This window comes from Mus musculus, chromosome 6, assembly GCF_000001635.26.
Source record: "Mus musculus strain C57BL/6J chromosome 6, GRCm38.p6 C57BL/6J".
In the NCBI taxonomy this organism is placed as follows: Eukaryota; Metazoa; Chordata; class Mammalia; order Rodentia; family Muridae; genus Mus; species Mus musculus.
Window position 1 is genome coordinate 56,712,830 of NC_000072.6, and position 14,241 is coordinate 56,727,070.

At 40.8% G+C, this 14,241-nt stretch overlaps 1 protein-coding gene across 2 annotated transcripts in view; it reads left to right on the forward strand.

The window, feature by feature from the left end:
- Positions 1-2,009: 2,009 nt before the first annotated feature.
- The window catches only part of Avl9 (AVL9 cell migration associated), a 47,074-nt gene continuing 34,842 nt past the window's right edge, over positions 2,010-14,241 (forward strand). The window contains exons 1-4 of one of the 2 annotated variants that reach the window (XM_006506790.3): positions 2,010-2,385; positions 10,647-10,767; positions 12,247-12,332; positions 13,422-13,493. Coding sequence is in view for 1 of the 2 variants with exons in the window: in NM_030235.1 (NP_084511.1) it covers positions 2,293-2,385; positions 10,647-10,767; positions 12,247-12,332; positions 13,422-13,493 (372 nt within the window). In the remaining variant the exon portion in view is untranslated. The remainder of the gene's footprint in view (positions 2,386-10,646; positions 10,768-12,246; positions 12,333-13,421; positions 13,494-14,241) is intronic. The other variant, NM_030235.1, reaches the window with a different exon arrangement.

Here is a 14,241-nt window from a genome sequence, read left to right on the forward strand (position 1 = left end):
AGGCTAGGTGTTTCAGGTCTTCTATATAGGCTGGAATCCTGAAGAAGCAGGTTCCAATAGATGTGTTGACATTTAAGGGCAAGCAAGTGGAGAAGAAGGAAGCCTTCCTTCTTCCATTGTCCTTATGCAAGCCTCCAGCAGAAAGTATAGCTCAGATTAAAGTGTGTACCACCACACCCGGATTTGGAACTTGTTCTGTCCCAGGTTGGCCTTGAACTCAGAGATCTGCTTGCCCCAATCTGTTGGGTTTTCAGGTGTGTACTACCTTGCCTGGGCCTAAGCTTTTCATAGCCACCATGCCTTAAGATCTGGATCAAAAGTGTATGTCATCCCATGTCAAGATCCAGGTCAGAAGCCTATGTCTTCCAGCCTCAAAAACTCGATCACAGATGTGCCTATCATTTCTGGATTGTAGTTCATTCCAGATGTAGCCAGGAATAGCCATCACACTCTCCAATGTGAAAAGTTTGTCTTTTCTTACAGTTTTAATAACCATATGCCTTCTTTATCTCCTCTCCCCGTCTCAGGTCCTTCATTAGTTTATCCAGATGTACTCAGTTTAAACACTGCCTATTCTGTACTGGTTGATCTTTTCCAGCCACATCCTAAATCAGCATGAGTTAGGACCTCAGCTAAAATGGAAAAGCCAACAACCACCATTACCACCACCACCTGGCCATCCTGAACAGGTGTGCTTGTTCCTGCGGTTTTTTTGGACTATGACCCTTATCATCATCATCATCATCATCATCATCATCATCATCATCATCATCATTTATTGTCCTTGTTGTTGTCGTCATTTTTCGAGACAGGGATTCTGTGTAGCCCTGGCTGTCCTGGAACTTGCTCTGTAGGCTAGGCTGGCCTCAAACTCAGACATCTGCCTGCCTCTGGAGTACTTAGGTTAAAGGTGTGTACTTCCAAGCCTCGACTAATTTTAAAGTTATAAAGCTTTACGGGGTCATTTTACTTTGTGAACACATTTCTCTCTCTCTCTCGATTTATTTTATTTATATGAGTCCTCTGTAGCTGTCTTCAGACACACCAGAAGAGAGCATCAGATCCCATTACAGATGATCCATTACATACCATGTGGTTGGCTGGTGGGAATTTAACTCAGGACCTCTGGAAGAGCAGTCGGTATTCTTAACCGCTGAGCCATCTCTCCAGCCCTGTGAGCACATTTCTAACACTATGTAACCCACAGTTGGCTTGAAATTTGCAAACCTCTTACTTCAGCCCCTCAAGTTGTGGCATTACACACTTGCATAAAAGAAACTGTACGTATAAAAATTAAATGAAAAAAAAATCTAGCCGGGCGTGGTGGCGCACGCCTTTAATCCCAGCACTCGGGAGGCAGAGGCAGGCGGATTTCTGAGTTCGAGGCTAGCCTGGTCTACAGAGTGAGTTCCAGGACAGCCAGGGCTACAAGAGAAACCCTGTCTCAAAAAACCAAAAAAAAAAAAAAAAAAAAAAAAAAATTCTAGAGTGAAAGTAAAAAAAATTTTGAGTAAGCAAGAAACTTAACTTCAACGTTGAATACATGAGATACCAAACCTCATGAATATGTCTTCTTGCTAAACATTTAAAAATCAAGACTGAGAGATCCCACGGAAGATTTAAAGAGTGAAGAGGAAATACGTTTATAAATAAGTAAAACTGGTAAAAAGGAGGAGTAACGATATTTCATGAAGGAAAAATAGATTTTAGAAGGAAGTGATTTGACAAAGATCGTAGGGAGAAAGGAGCAGGTTTAAGAGTCAGCCAAATCAACCCCCTGTGCACACCACTTCACCACTGCACAGGGTCTGTGTCTGTCTGCCCTACCTTGCCCTGCCCCGCCCCGTCCAGCTCCGCCCCGCCCCACCGGTCGTGTAGGCCGCGCCTTCAGCTGGGGGTCCTCTTCCTTCAGGCCAGCTCTCGAGCAGGCCCCGCCTCTCCTGTTATACAGCCCCTCCCCTCTCCGCCTCCTTTTCCTTTAGACCCGCCCCCTGATCAGGCTCCGCCCATGCCGCCTCAGACCCAGCCGGGACAGGGGCCTCAGGGTACCGCCCCGCGCTGCCGGAGGCGGCTGTAGCGTCAGGTGACAGCCCGGAAGCTGCGGAAGCGGATGAAGCAGAGAGGTGGAGGCCCGGTGGGGCTCCGCGGAGGTGAGGGAGCTGGTCGGCGGCCCCGGAGCTCGTGGCGCAGCGCGTATGCGGCGCTCAGGCTGACATCCGAAGGCTGCCGCTCTGGGTCGTGCGGCCGGGCCTCGGCGTTTGGAGTCGCGGCGGGGGCCTCCGGCGAGCGTCCATGGAGAAGTCTGGGCGTGAGAGTGACGGCGCCCCCTGCGGGCCTGTCCTGCACATCGTGGTGGTCGGCTTTCACCACAAGAAGGGCTGCCAGGTGAGGACCGGCCCGCGCCTTCTCGGCGCCCCGCGGCCTTCCTCGCGGTGTGCCTCCGGGGACTGCGCGACGAGCCGCGGGGGTTCGGGTTTAGCGGAAGAATGACGGGCGAGCCTTGTGTTCCCTGTCAGTCTCCACCAACCTGCTGGGTGTCTACCCATAAAGGAGCTCTTGAGGAAAACTCGGTGTTTGGACGCCGGCACGTTACGAGCTGTGGGTTTCCACACGAATGCTCAAGTAGACTGACGCACTTGTAAGCTCCGCTCGGCTTCCTTTGTTTATCTCTTGCGAGCCTTGGAATCTGTAGTTTGGGGTTAGCGACCGGCCCCGCCCCCTTCTCTTTGTGCCATTTCAGATTTGATCCGGCCCAGAGCTATTCTTTTGGTTAGGTTAGCCCTCCAAATCGCTTGCAGTAAGTAAAAATGTAATTTGTCAAACAGATAGTGCAAATGGAGCCAGCTTCTTAAATGACTCTTCACCCTACCGTCTGAACCGAGCGTTTGCTTTGTGTTGAAGGCAAAGGAGCAAAATAGAATAGGTTTGTTTAGCCTAAACAAACACTGGAAGCCAATGATGTCATAATGTGCTAGTGAATATATATATTGAATACTTAAGGTGTTGAAAAAAACGGATTGCTTCTAGCAGAAAACGAAGCACTTGGTTTCTTTTCTTTCACAGAGAATGTAACATTAGATTTATTTACAGAAGTTCAGTTAGTTAGAAGATAACAAAAGTAGTGAAGGGAGTGGAGAAGTGATAGCTGCGAGTGTGTGTGTCAGTGTACAGGTGTGTGTCGACTGTTACCTTCAATCTAGGTGTGGTGGCACATGGCATACATCCAGCAAATGGGAGGCTTGGGGCAAGAGAATTATCTTAAATTAGACAGGGTACTTAGACCCTGCCTCAAAAAAATAGACTATTATTTTAAGATGTTATATTCGCTTATCCTCAGAAAGATATGGAATAACACTAAAGAGAGAGTAACACTATTGTGTATGATATTAAGAAGTTTTTTTAGTACTTCCTGATTACAGCCTTTGAACTAACTAGTTGCTTTATAAGCTAGGAGTAAAGTAACAAAATGACAAAAATCATACTAAAAAAAAAAAAAGATTGCTGAGATTATACTGTTATGAAAAACAGCCCCGGAGTCAGTCAGAAGTTGTAACTTTGCATCCTGTGCCATGGGTGTTCTTGTGTGTGGTAGTATAGTCATCGTGGAAGCTTGATTCAGAACTACACTGAATGGAGGGAGCTCTGGGAAGGAAACTGGAAAACATCAGAGTTGATAGGAGATAGGGTAGTCTTCGGATTCTTGCTGTCATTTGAAAGTCAAGATTATTATGTTTCTGCCTCTCTTACTGGTTTTATTAATAGTATAGCTTTCAATAAGGGAAACAGTATATAGTGTTGCATAAAGATTAGAGAACAGAGACTGTTTAAAAACAAAGATACAAGAGCAGCCTGCATGCTATCTCATTTTTTTGCCTTTGCCTTTTGGTTTCAGCATGCAGGTACAAGTGTCTGCTTTTGTAAACTAAGTTCTGTGCCAGAAGCAGGAGGCCTGTATTAGGTTACTCTTAAGACCAGCAAATCCAAAGCTTCCTAATTTGCCCTTCTTAATTTCTTTTGTCAGATAATGTATAATTACAGTGAAGCAAACAAGTCCTAGTTGAGTTTTTCCCCAATTGATGCCTAAAGTAGCTTGATTAATCATTGATCTTTTTAAAATTATACCTACTTAGGGTATTGAAGTAACAAAGCACTAAGAACCTAATCCTAGGCTGGGGAATGTAGGTAGCTCAGTGGTAGAGTGCTTGCCTAATAAGTACAGAAGGTAGATCTTTGAGTTCAAGGCCAGCCTGGTCCACAGACTGAGTTCTAGGACAATAAGGGGTATACAATAGAGAGATCCTATCTTTTTTTTTTTTTTTTTTTTTTTTTGGTTTTGGTTTCTCGAGACAGGGTTTCTCTGTATTGCCCTGGCTGTCCTGGAACTCACTTTGTAGACCAGGCTGACCTCGAACTCAGAAATCCGCCTGCCCCTGCCTCCCGAGTGCTGGGACTAAAGGCGTGCGCCACCACGCCCAGCAGAAAGATCCTATCTTAAAACAAAGATTTATCTGCTGTCATGCTCTGCTCATTTTTTTTGGTCATGCATGAATACTTAGTTACATATTTTTACACCTCTTCCAATCCCTCTTGTGTCCCTCCCTCTCCTCAAATTTTTCATTTCATCTTTGTTACACACATGCAAGCATGTGTGCATACACACATATACATTTAACCTACTGAGTATTTAGTGTTGCTAATATTTAATGTTGCTGGTGTGTATGTGTTTAGGGTTGACTACTTGGAATAGATAACCTATCAGAGACTTGTCCCTGGAGAAGGCTGAGTCTCTATATCTCAGCTCAATGAGTTGCCTAGAGCTCTTCATCTAGGTTTGGGGCCCTTGTGAGATTTCCCCTATCTGCTTTGCCATAGCTACTGACTTCATTGTGTAGGTCTTGTTTAGAAAACCATATTGCTGAGAGTTCATGTGTACAGCTTTCCTGTTATATCTAGAAAATATTATCTCACAGATAATATCTTGTCCTCTGACTCCTAGAATCTTTCCACCCCCACTTCTACCATGTTCTCTGAGCATTAGGTGTAGGAATTGTGTTATAGATGTATCATCTACTTGGGTTGGGTACCTCATGGTCAGTTGTCCTCTGCATTTTGAACAGTTGTAGATTTCTTTTTGGGTTTTTTTTTTTTTTTTTTTTGGTTTTTCGAGACAGGGTTTCTCTGTATAGCCCTGGCTGTCCTGGAACTCACTCTGTAGACCAGGCTGGCCTCGAACTCAGAAATCCACCTGCCTCTGCCTCCCGAGTGCTGGGTGGGATTAAGGGCGTGCGCCACCACGCCCGGCTATAGTTTTAAATTTTTAAATGTTCAATAGAAAACAATTATTTTCCAAACCTTAAAATAATAATAACAATAATAATAATAATAATAATAATAATAATAATAATATTTATTGTGTGTATGATGTGCTTAGAATGGGTTATGGCCCATGTGTAGAAGTCAGAAGTCAGTTTTGTGGTGTTGCTTCTCTCCTTCAACATTTACATGAACTAGGGTCTTTATGTTTACATTGTTAGGTTGCAGGCACCTTTACCCACTAGGCCATCTCAGCACTCTAAATTTTTGCTTTTGGCCTCTTTTCTGATAAAGTCCTGGTTTGTATACATAGCTAGCTCTAATTCTTGAATAAACTGTTTCTTTGTTTTTGTTTTCTTGTTTTTTTTACCAAACTATTTCTTTTCTTTCTTTATTGTGCATTGACAGTATCATACACGTATGTAAAGTCTTTGGGTCATTTTCATCTCTCATTACTCTTTTTCATGCCCTCCACTCCTGCTGAACCCTTTCTACTCAACAAGTCTTCTATTTTCATGGTTTTGGTTTGTTTTGGTTTGTTTTGGTTGTTATTGTTGTTGTGTGACCCACTGCACAAACATGGATGGGGAAATTAGTCACTGGAACTTTGGCACCTTAATGACTACACCACTAAGGAAAATGATCTGTTCCCATCCCCTAGCAACTATACTAATAGTTCCTCAGAGGTGTGTGGGACCTTATGACTCTCCCCACGACTCTCTTGTTTTTGTTTTTTGGGGACAGAGTTTCTCTGTGTAGCCCTTGGTATCCTGGAACTCAGTCTGTAAACCAAGCTAGCCTGGATCTCAAATCTAAACTCTTATTTCTTTTCCTTTTTTTCCTCCAAGATTTATTTATTTGTTTGTTTGTTTTGTGTGTATGTGTGTGCCTGAGTGTATATGTTCACCATATGTATGCAGGTGCCTGTGGAATCCAGAAGAGGGTGTTATATTTCCTGGAATTGTAGTTACAGGCAGTGTGAGCTTCTCAAAGTACATGTTAGGAATTGAAACTGAACTCTCTGCAAGAGCAACAAATACTCTAATCTCTGAGCTCTCTCTCCAGCCCCACTCTATATTTCCCGGAAAGAAAAAGCAGAATTATAAGACAGTTGGAACTTTACCAGGGAAACTGGGTTTTCCTAACAATTTAGAAACTGACACAGAAAGAAGTTTAAGGGTCACTTGATAAAACAAAACAAACAAAAACAAAACCAAGAGCCAGATGGTGGTAGTGACACCTTTAGTCCCAGCACTCAGGAGACAGAGGTAGATTTAACTCTGAATTCTAGGACAGCCTGGTCTACAGAGCAGTTTCAGCAAGACTACGTAGAGAAACCTGGTCTCAAAAATTAAAAAAACAAATCAAACCAAAACACACACACACACACACACACACACACCAGAATCAACAAGTTAAAATTTGGCATCTGCCAGGATGGAGAGATGGAGAAGAGAAAGAAAAGAAGTCATCACTTGTTTTTTAACTACATTTTAATTTTATTTTGTATGGGCATGGAAGTTTTACTTTTACTATGAAGAGTCACAACCAATTAATGGATGCTTAGAAAGACTGAGTCTTCTCCAGGGATAAGCCCCTGATGGGTTAATCATTTCAAGTGCTCAGCCCAAAACACGCGCACACTCATGCGCGCACGCATGCACTAGCAGCAGTAAATCGACTCAGCAGGTTATATTTATATGAACATTTGTGTGTATGTGTCTGTGTGTATAACAGTAATAAAGACAAAATCCTGAGAGGGAAGGACATGGAGTTGGAGTGGAGAGAGAAGGTGGGATGTGGGAAGCCGTGCACAATCGCCATTACAAGATGGCACTGGCTTCCTCAGTGCCTAACTAGTAAACAAGCAATGTGCGCAGGTGCTGGAGTAAATTCGTGCCAAGTCACTGCCCATCCCGGGGTGTAATAGTGGGGTGATGGGTGAGCAGCTAATCAGGAGCTGACATGTCACACAGAGGGGTATTTAAGCAGCTCCATTTTCCGGGTTCGGGGTCTTTCTGAGAAGTAAGCAATAAAGCTTTGCCGTAGAAGGATCCAGTTGTCCGAGTGTGTTTTGCTGGCGAAATGTTACAAGGACATTCTGTAAATACAATACTCATGCATGACATTAAAAGAACAAAAGAGCTGGGCATGGTGGCATGTAACTTTAATTTCAGCATTTAGGAGGCTGAGGCAAGCAGAGCTCTGATTCCAAGGCCAGTCTGATCTACATAGTAAGTTCCAGCCAGCCAAGACTACATAGGAGATGCTGTCTCAAAAATAAATCATAGGTTTTTTTTTTTTTTAAATAGCAATCTGACAGTTATACCTTATATACTAGAACAAATAAAAATCTGGGATCTATAACTAGCAAACTTACTGTAGAAATATATACATAAATCATTTCATATCAAAAAGTCTAATTTCAGGCAAATTTTAAAGGAAACAAATTGGAAATAGTTCTCTCCTTGCACTGTGGGAGTTCTGGAAAGGAAACTCCAGACATGATGACTTTAACCCTCTGAGCTATTTCATAGGCCCTGAAAATCATGCCTTTCAAATTAGAGTCCAATAAACCAGGAGGGTTCAGCCCTGGAAGTCAGTAAACAGCTATAAATGGAGGTGGAGGAGTCTTCATAGAAAGTAAAAAAGCATGAGCATGTGTCCTTAGTGTTTTGGATTCTATCCAAGGAAAAAATAGAAAGATAGAAAAGGAAATGTTGGCAGACTTAGTACTACTGCTTAATGGAAAAGCTATAAGCAGCTTTTCGGGAGTGGGGCTTCTGGGAGATGAGTACATGATCTCATTCAGAGGATCATTTTCCCCATCTCCATAATGCCTTCAGGAGAAGCAGCTTTCCTAAGGAGAAGTAATTGACAGAGAAGGCACACAGTGGGGGTTAGAAGACCAGTTGGGGAGACACTTATCTCCTTCCACTACAACGACTGCAGGGATTGAATTTTACGTTTTTAGGAGTGACTGCAAGGACCATTACCCACTATGCTATTTTACTGGCCCAGGATTAATTCTTAGAGAATAGTATGTTATGTTCTAATCTTTGGAGCATATCAGAATGTCATGCTTCCTCCTAGGACAAAAGGCATGATTAAGATTCCTTTTTTTTTGACCCAGACACAGTAGCTTTCCCTTAATGGGCCTCAACATAGTGTTTACCTTTTCATGTATTATTTTAAACTCTAAGTGGCAGCTGTGATGTTTCCTGTTAGGTACCTAAATAAGAATTAACAAGGTTGGAGGCTACTGAGGATGGATCCCTGCCTCTTGCTCAGCTTTGGCCCCCAGATTCTGTTTCTTTGGTAACTACTAGAAAAAGGCACCCACATGGTGTTCTTACGTAGATGAAGGCAAAACACCTATTTACATAAAATAAAGAAAAAAATCACTCCTTGTTATTTAGAGCATTGTTATTACTTCCACTTTTTATAAGTCAGCCATTGTCTTCTTTCCTCCTGTTACCACTTCATAATAAATATGTAAAATAATTAGAATCAGGGTAGATCTGCCCACATGAATTGGTTCTTTAAAGAGAGATACTTGAAATTTTCTTGGTTTTAGCTTTATCCTTTTGGGGGACATAATGCTGCACCGTGGTTTTTGATCCTTAAATTTTACTTAGGTTTTAGAGCGTGATCTACTTAGTAGTAGGTAATAATCAGGATAAGTGTTTCTTATTCTCTGGAAGCTTATTGCGCGTTTGAGCCGAGATTCTTACCTAATCTTCAGACCTATTATGAACTACCCAGAGTTAACATTAAACCCCATCATTTAAGGGCTTGGATCCTTAAGACTTATTACAAAGCCAGTTATAGGTGCCAAGGTCCCAGGCCACCTGAACTACTGTTCAATTTAACCCCAAATTCAAAGGTTCCCACAACCCTCAGCTCAAGGATAGCCAAATGAAGAGAGTGCTCTATAAAGCAGGATATGAAGGAGAAATCTGGAGCATCCATTCCTTCCCTTCATCTTCATGTATTTAGTAACTCAGGAGCTCTCTGAACTCCACTGTTAAGGGATTTAAATTTCATTACATGGGCGTGATTAATTAACACATTGGCTATTTGCTGATTGAATTCAATCTCCAGACTCTCTCCTAGGGTCAAAGGACAAGCTTGAAAGTTCCATCTTCCTACTCAAGGCATGGATTTTTTGGTGACTATCCTTTATTCTAAAGATAGCTTAAGTATAAGTTAGCGTTTATTGGGACTGATTACAAATAATTTATGACTCAGGAAGTTTCAAGGGTTTTAGCATCTTTGTTGAAGGAATCAATAGTATTTTTATTATGCCCATTTGAATAACAACTAGTTTATAAAGCAGTTAAAAACCTCCTAATATAACAAGAGGATTGATGAAACAAATAAGTAGTAGTACTGTGTAGCTATTAAAATTGTGAGTGTTGGGCTGGCGAGATGGCTCAGTGGGTAAGAGCACTGACTGCTCTTCCAAAGGTCCTGAGTTCAAATCCCAGCAACCACATGGTGGCTCACAACCATCCATAATGAGATCTGATGCCCTCTTCTGGTGTGTCTGAAGACAGCTACAGTGTACTTACATATAATAAATAAATAAATCTTTAAAAACATTTTGAGTGTTGGGCTGGAGAGATGGCTCAGCGGTTAAGAGCACTGACTGCTCTTCCGAAGGTCCTGAGTTCAAATCCCAGCAACCACATGGTGGCTCACAACCATCCATAATGAGATCTCATGCCCTTTTCTGGAGTGTCTGAAGACAGCTACAGTGTACTTACATATGATAAATAAAAATAAACCTAAAAAAAAAGAAAGAAAAAATTGTGAGTGTTCATGTAGAAAGGAGGTTAACTGTTTTGAAATCAATTAGCAAACTCATCTAATTTTTAAGTACAAGTTCCAATTGTAGTAATTTTACCAGCAGGAAACAAGAATTCTAAAAACTGCCAACATAAGGTAGGCAGTCTACAATTTATGGATGAATTGTGTTTCCAGAGTTGCTATTTAAAGCCTGGACCACATTTTCCCAAAGAAACTGTGTTACAGACACCGTGAACCCAATTCTTCCTGACACGGTCTTAATTTCACTTACAGAATTCTTGAGTATGTTTAGCACCTAAACTCTATTTAAACATACTCAACTCTATTTAAACTTTGAGTTACAACTAGACCCTTTAAATCAGCTGGGAATAGTCTATAAACCTTCCCATCTTTCTCCACTTCTGCTTTTGAGTTTGTTGATAATCTTCAATAGCATCATTCAGGGTTTAAGCACATGACAGTTCATCAGTGTAAGACCCTTTCTTTGATCACTGTTTGGCTAACATTCTTTTTCATTTTAGGTTGAATTCTCTTACCCACCACTAATTCCAGGAGATGGACATGATAGCCACACTTTACCTGAAGAATGGAAGTACTTGCCTTTCCTTGCCTTACCAGATGGTGCACATAACTATCAGGAAGGTATGTCATTAAATCGTAGACCAATTACTAAGTGCAATTTTGGAAATTTTCTCATAGCGGTCGTGAATACTTTGGATAAATGAAAGCCTTTGGACCTGTTGTGATTACTTATAAAATGTGTATGTGTTGGAGGTGAGACATGCACAAGAGAAGCTTCAGAGAGTACTGGGCCTATTTCCTTGGTTAGTAACCCTCGGCTCCCTCCTGCCCAGAGCTCTTAGGTATAGCCAGAGCAGGGCTGCTGCTGATGGGTGTGCCTTCAATTATATTATGCTTGAGACTGAACTCAGTGGCAGAAATGAAGATTTGCCTGCATTAGCTGTACATGGTCTGGAAAGCTCTGGTTTCAGACTTACTCAACCATCATCCTCTAATGCCCACCTGGATACAGTGGAGATTGTTTCTTTTGCTCTGTAGCCATTGCTGCAATCCTGTACTTTTTTCTTTTCTTTTTTTTCTTTTAGTTTTTTTGAGACAGGGTTTCTTTGTGTACCCCTGGCTGTCCTGGAACTCACTCTGGAGACCAGGCTGGCCTCGAACTCAGAAATTCGCCTGCCTCTGCCTCCCAAGTGCTGGGATTAAAGGCGTGCACCACCACACCTGGCCTGTACTTTCTTACTTACATGAGAATGTTTGTGTCCTCAGAAAAGAATGTGCTGACAGTTTCACTGAGTCTTCTCCCACCATATGGGAATGCTTTGTCACACCTGATAAAGGACTATTCTACCTTGGTTAAACCAGATTAATCATCATTTGAGTACTTGTTTTCCTTGTGCATTATTTAATACTTCCTTTATAAAATAAATCAGATGTTACCATGCAGTTTAAATAAGTTTTATTACAGAATTTGTAACCTCAGAAATGTTTCTCCCTAACTTTTTATTATGGATGCTTTCAACCTGGTGGAAAAATTAAATTAAGATTATAGGGACTATTTTGCAAGTTTTCTTTGTTTGTACATATTGTCAGTTTTGTTACTTTTTATTCTAAAGTCATTTGGAATAACGACAGACACTTGACTTCTAAATATTTAAGTACATGCACCCTCTAAGAATGTAACATTCCTCAGCATCCAGTTGTATTATCATAGCTAAACAATTTAGCAGTAATTTCATAATATCTCATATCCAGACTGTGTTCAAATTTCCCCAGTCTTTACCAAAATTTCTTGAGTCCACTCAGAAAATTTAAGAATTCACATGTCGCCATCAGTTTTTATGATTGATTTTTCTTTAGTCTGGAACAGTCCCTGTATATATTTCCTGTAATTGTATAGTCAATTTGATCTGTTATCTTTGATACTCTTAGGTTTTGTGGCAGACATGTACTGTAAGGATTGGGAAAAAGTCTGATGTCAAAATAAGTATCACATGGTTCCTGGATGTGTTGTCATGTTTGTGTTATCGACTGCATTATAATTTGGTTGTTCAGCAATGAGTAACTAATATCACTACTTACATTTTTCTGTGTATCTCTTAGATACTGTGTTTTTTCACTTGCCACCCAGAAATGGAAATGGAGCCACAGTATATGGTATCTCTTGTTATCGACAAATTGAAGCCAAGGTATGATGGTTGATGATGAACAGCAGCAGGAAAAAGCTCCTCCAACCTGTTCTTGGGTGTTGGTCGTTTGGGGAATCACAGTCTTTAGCTTTCATGTAGTACTTGTGTGCATAGACAAGAAGAGGGTGTTCGTCCCATAGAGTTGGAGTGATAGATAGTCACAACTCACCTGACATGGGTTCTTGAAACAGAACTGGGATCCTCTGCCATAGCAGTGTGTACTCCTAACTGCTGAGTCATTGTTCCAGCTACTAATTTGTAGGCTTTTGAGGAATCTCCATACTGGTTTCTATAATGGCTGTAACAATTTGTATCCTTACTAGCAGTGATTAGGGGTTTTCTTTCTTCACATAGGTACCAGCATTTGTTACCATTTTTTGTCATGCATTATTTTTATTAGCATATTAAAATTTACATAATGAGAACTAGTGAAAGATGGAAGGCATAAAATTACTTTAAAAATTAAATTCAATAGTAGTTAAATGTATAGAAATGTACAAAAACAAAATGTTGCAGCATTTTGGTAGCATTACTAATGAAAAAAGGAAATACATCCATAGTAAATTTGAGTGTCAGTCCCTAAAACCACACTTAACGATGGCCTTCTTTACCTCTCCTGACTAGTTTTGAAGTCTACTTTAGCATCTATGACTTTAGCAACATTAGGGTTTTTTTTTAAGACTCCCATTTGTTTGGTAGTTTGATTTCCATTCTGTGACTCTCAGTTTTTGGATGTCTGACAGGTATGTTTTTCTAGGAGATAGCAAATCTTGTTTTTAAATCCAGTCAGTTTTTGTTGGTTGGTTCTCACTAAGTGGTTGGCCTGGTATGTGACTTGTACATAAAGCAGTTTCAATCAGCCAGTAAATTCTGGGAGAGTAGGGATTGTCCCTTCACTGTTCTACCCAGGGCCTGGCTTCTGACATTCAGTACAAGGCTGGCAGGTTACACTCCCTCAACTAGTAGTATCTGAGATTCACTGTGACATATTTTAACCAAATGCACGATTTTTGTTATGTTCTTACTGAAAACTGTTTTGTAAATGCTGCTATGAAGTATTTCTAATACATAACTGTTTGCTTATAACAGGCATTAAAAGTGAGGCAAGCCGACATCACCAGAGAGACTGTTCAGAAAAGTGTCTGTGTTTTAAGCAAGCTGGTAAGAGACCTAAAACTAACTTACCTATTAGCATTCAAAGCAGAACTTTTTTTGAGTAAGAGATGTGTGAGAATTGCTAAAATTAGTTAAGTACTTACTAATATGCTCTTGTAGCCTCTGCATCCAGCAACACGCTCTCATTTCTATTCTGCTGAAGATTCTAAGATTAGCAAGTTGACATTTGACCCAAATAAGACAACTGTTACATTTCATTTATCGATTTTTGTTTGTTCCTAAGACTTTGAATAACTGTTCTTTTAACAACTTTAAAAGAAATCATAACTGCTTCAGTTTTATTGATAATACAGAAGTTCATGACTATTGCAGTGAAGAAAGTTAGCCTTAACATGTACTTTAAATTTTAGAATGTTTGAGAAAAGCCAATGACATGGTAAAACTATACTAAAACAGAATTTCAGAGTTGTGTTTCTTCTTGATGCATAGTCTTCAATTTGACATTAACAATTGCACATTTAAGCACGTATGTCATTTTTTTATTTGTACTCTAGAGAAAGGAAAGGAGTGCACATGTGTAGGTCATCGGACAACATTGTGGTGTTACTTCTCACCCTCTGACTTTATCTGTGTTCCAGGGATCAAACTCATCAAGGCTCTATCAGCGGAGCCAATGCCATGGCCCCTATTTTAACATTGTTTTTAAACAGGGTCCTATATGGCCCAGGTTGGCCTGGAACTCTTTGTATAGCTAAGACCTTGAACTCCTGATCCTCTGCCTCCACTTCTAGAA